The following is a 1,697-nucleotide window of genomic DNA, read 5'->3' as shown; positions in this document are numbered from 1 at the left end:
TCCTACGACACTTCTTTGGTTCACTCTTCTGAGCCTTTTATTGAATCCACATGAGAAGAAATAACAAGCTGCTGCCTACGGAGAAGACCTCCTGAGCAGGCAGGCAGGCTTGCGGATTGGAGGAGCGCAATGGAAATGGGCGAGCGGAGCTGARGGCTGAGGATGCAGCCCAGGAGCAGGCGGCGTGGGATGCAGGAAAGCAMTGGGGCTCCCAGGATGCCTGTTCGGGCAAAGCCCTGCCAGCTCCTCAAGGGCCCRCGTCCTGCAGAGGGGTCACCGGGGCTTCAGCTGTGTACTGATGCTACACGCAGGGATCTGACACGTTTCACAGTTTATTTTTTATTGCACTATCTCCCTAGCCYGTGAACAACAAGCCTTCCACGAGGATCTTAAGCTGACTTAGCTGCCGAAGAGGGCAGGCTGCCAGCGGAAAAAAAACGGGCAGGGAACGGAAGGCACCTCGCCGAGCGACCGCTCGCCTGAGCCGCCGCCGACCGTTGCGGCCGACCGTTGCGACCGACCGTTAGCGCGCGGCCGTTCCACGCACTCCCCCCGCCCGCCGAGGCCGGGCCGCCTGCGCGTGCGCGGCGCGACAACAAAGTCGCGTCCTTCGGGCGCCTTCGGCTCCTCTCGGCTGCTTCCGCCGCGGTTACATAAGGGCGGGGGGAGGGGGCGGCGCGCGCCGCGCTCTTTCTCTCCGTGTCCTCGCAGCACCCTGCCCCTCCCCCTCGCGGGCGGCGAGGGGGGGGCAGCGCGTGCCTCCCCACGCCCCGCCCCCTGCAGGAGGGTGGGGGGAGGCGGCACGTGCGCTCCCCTCCGCTCCGCCAATAGGAACACGCTGTCCCCCCTCCTCCCGCCCCCCCTCGGCCGCGCACGCCCGCCCTGCGCTGCGCGGAAGGAGGTGCGGGGGCGTGCAGCGCAGGCGCAGTGCGCGCGGGGCGGGGGAGGGGGGCTGCCCCCCCCCGCGGGCGAGGTGACGCACGTGCGCGCGCCCCCGCGCGCTGTTGTCCGCTCGCTCCCGCGGCGCCGCTCGGTGCCGCCCTCCCTCCCTCCCTCCCTCGCCGCGGCCCGCGGGCGCGCGCGGGGCTGGCGCGCGCGCTGTTGTTATTGGTGCCGCGGCGGCGGCAGGAGGGGGGGCGGGCGGCGCAGTCAGGGAGTTCTTTAAAGATGGCCGGAGCGGCGGCGGTGGCTGCCGCGACCCCCGTGTACTGCGTGTGCCGGGAGCCCTACGACGTGAGCCGCTTCATGATCGAGTGCGACATCTGCAAGGACTGGTTCCACGGCAGGTGGGCGCCGCGACGTGACGCGCCGCGACGGCCGCGCGCGGAGCTGCCGCGACGCCCGTGGCACTCACCCCCCCCCCCCCGGCCGTTACCGGGGGGACAATGGCCGCGCGTGGCGGGGGTGGGGGGGGGCGACTCCGCGTCGGTGCCGGTTCCGGGGGGGCAGCGCGGTGGGGGCGCCCCGCGAGGGCCGGTCACGAAAGAGCAACAGATGCGGGGCTGCCCCCGCGACCCCGGCGTGGAGGCGGCGCGGGGGTGCCCGCTGSTCGGCGGGGCTCCGCGGCCGGGAGCAGGAGCAGCGGGAGGAGGAGGGAGCCGCGGCGGGCATTTAAACAAAGGAGCAAGTTGGGCGCCCGGCGGCTCCCGCGGGCCGGCGCGGGGCCGTGCGGGGCGGCCGGGCCCGGCAGCGCGCCC

General features: G+C 72.8%; 1 protein-coding gene across 1 annotated transcript in view; it reads left to right on the top strand.

The window, feature by feature from the left end:
- Window positions 1–1,140: 1,140 nt before the first annotated feature.
- KDM7A (lysine demethylase 7A) overlaps window positions 1,141–1,697 on the top strand; it is a 54,887-nt gene continuing 54,330 nt past the window's right edge. Inside the window, exon 1 of the mRNA XM_026037261.1 lies at window positions 1,141–1,286. Within this exon, the coding sequence (XP_025893046.1) occupies window positions 1,168–1,286 (119 nt within the window). The 5' untranslated portion in view covers window positions 1,141–1,167. The remainder of the gene's footprint in view (window positions 1,287–1,697) is intronic.

The sequence above is a fragment of the Nothoprocta perdicaria genome, unplaced genomic scaffold (assembly GCF_003342845.1).
Source record: "Nothoprocta perdicaria isolate Ctin4 unplaced genomic scaffold, notPer1 scaffold_195, whole genome shotgun sequence".
In the NCBI taxonomy this organism is placed as follows: domain Eukaryota; kingdom Metazoa; phylum Chordata; class Aves; order Tinamiformes; family Tinamidae; genus Nothoprocta; species Nothoprocta perdicaria.
This window is presented reverse-complemented; position numbering and strand designations above follow the sequence as displayed.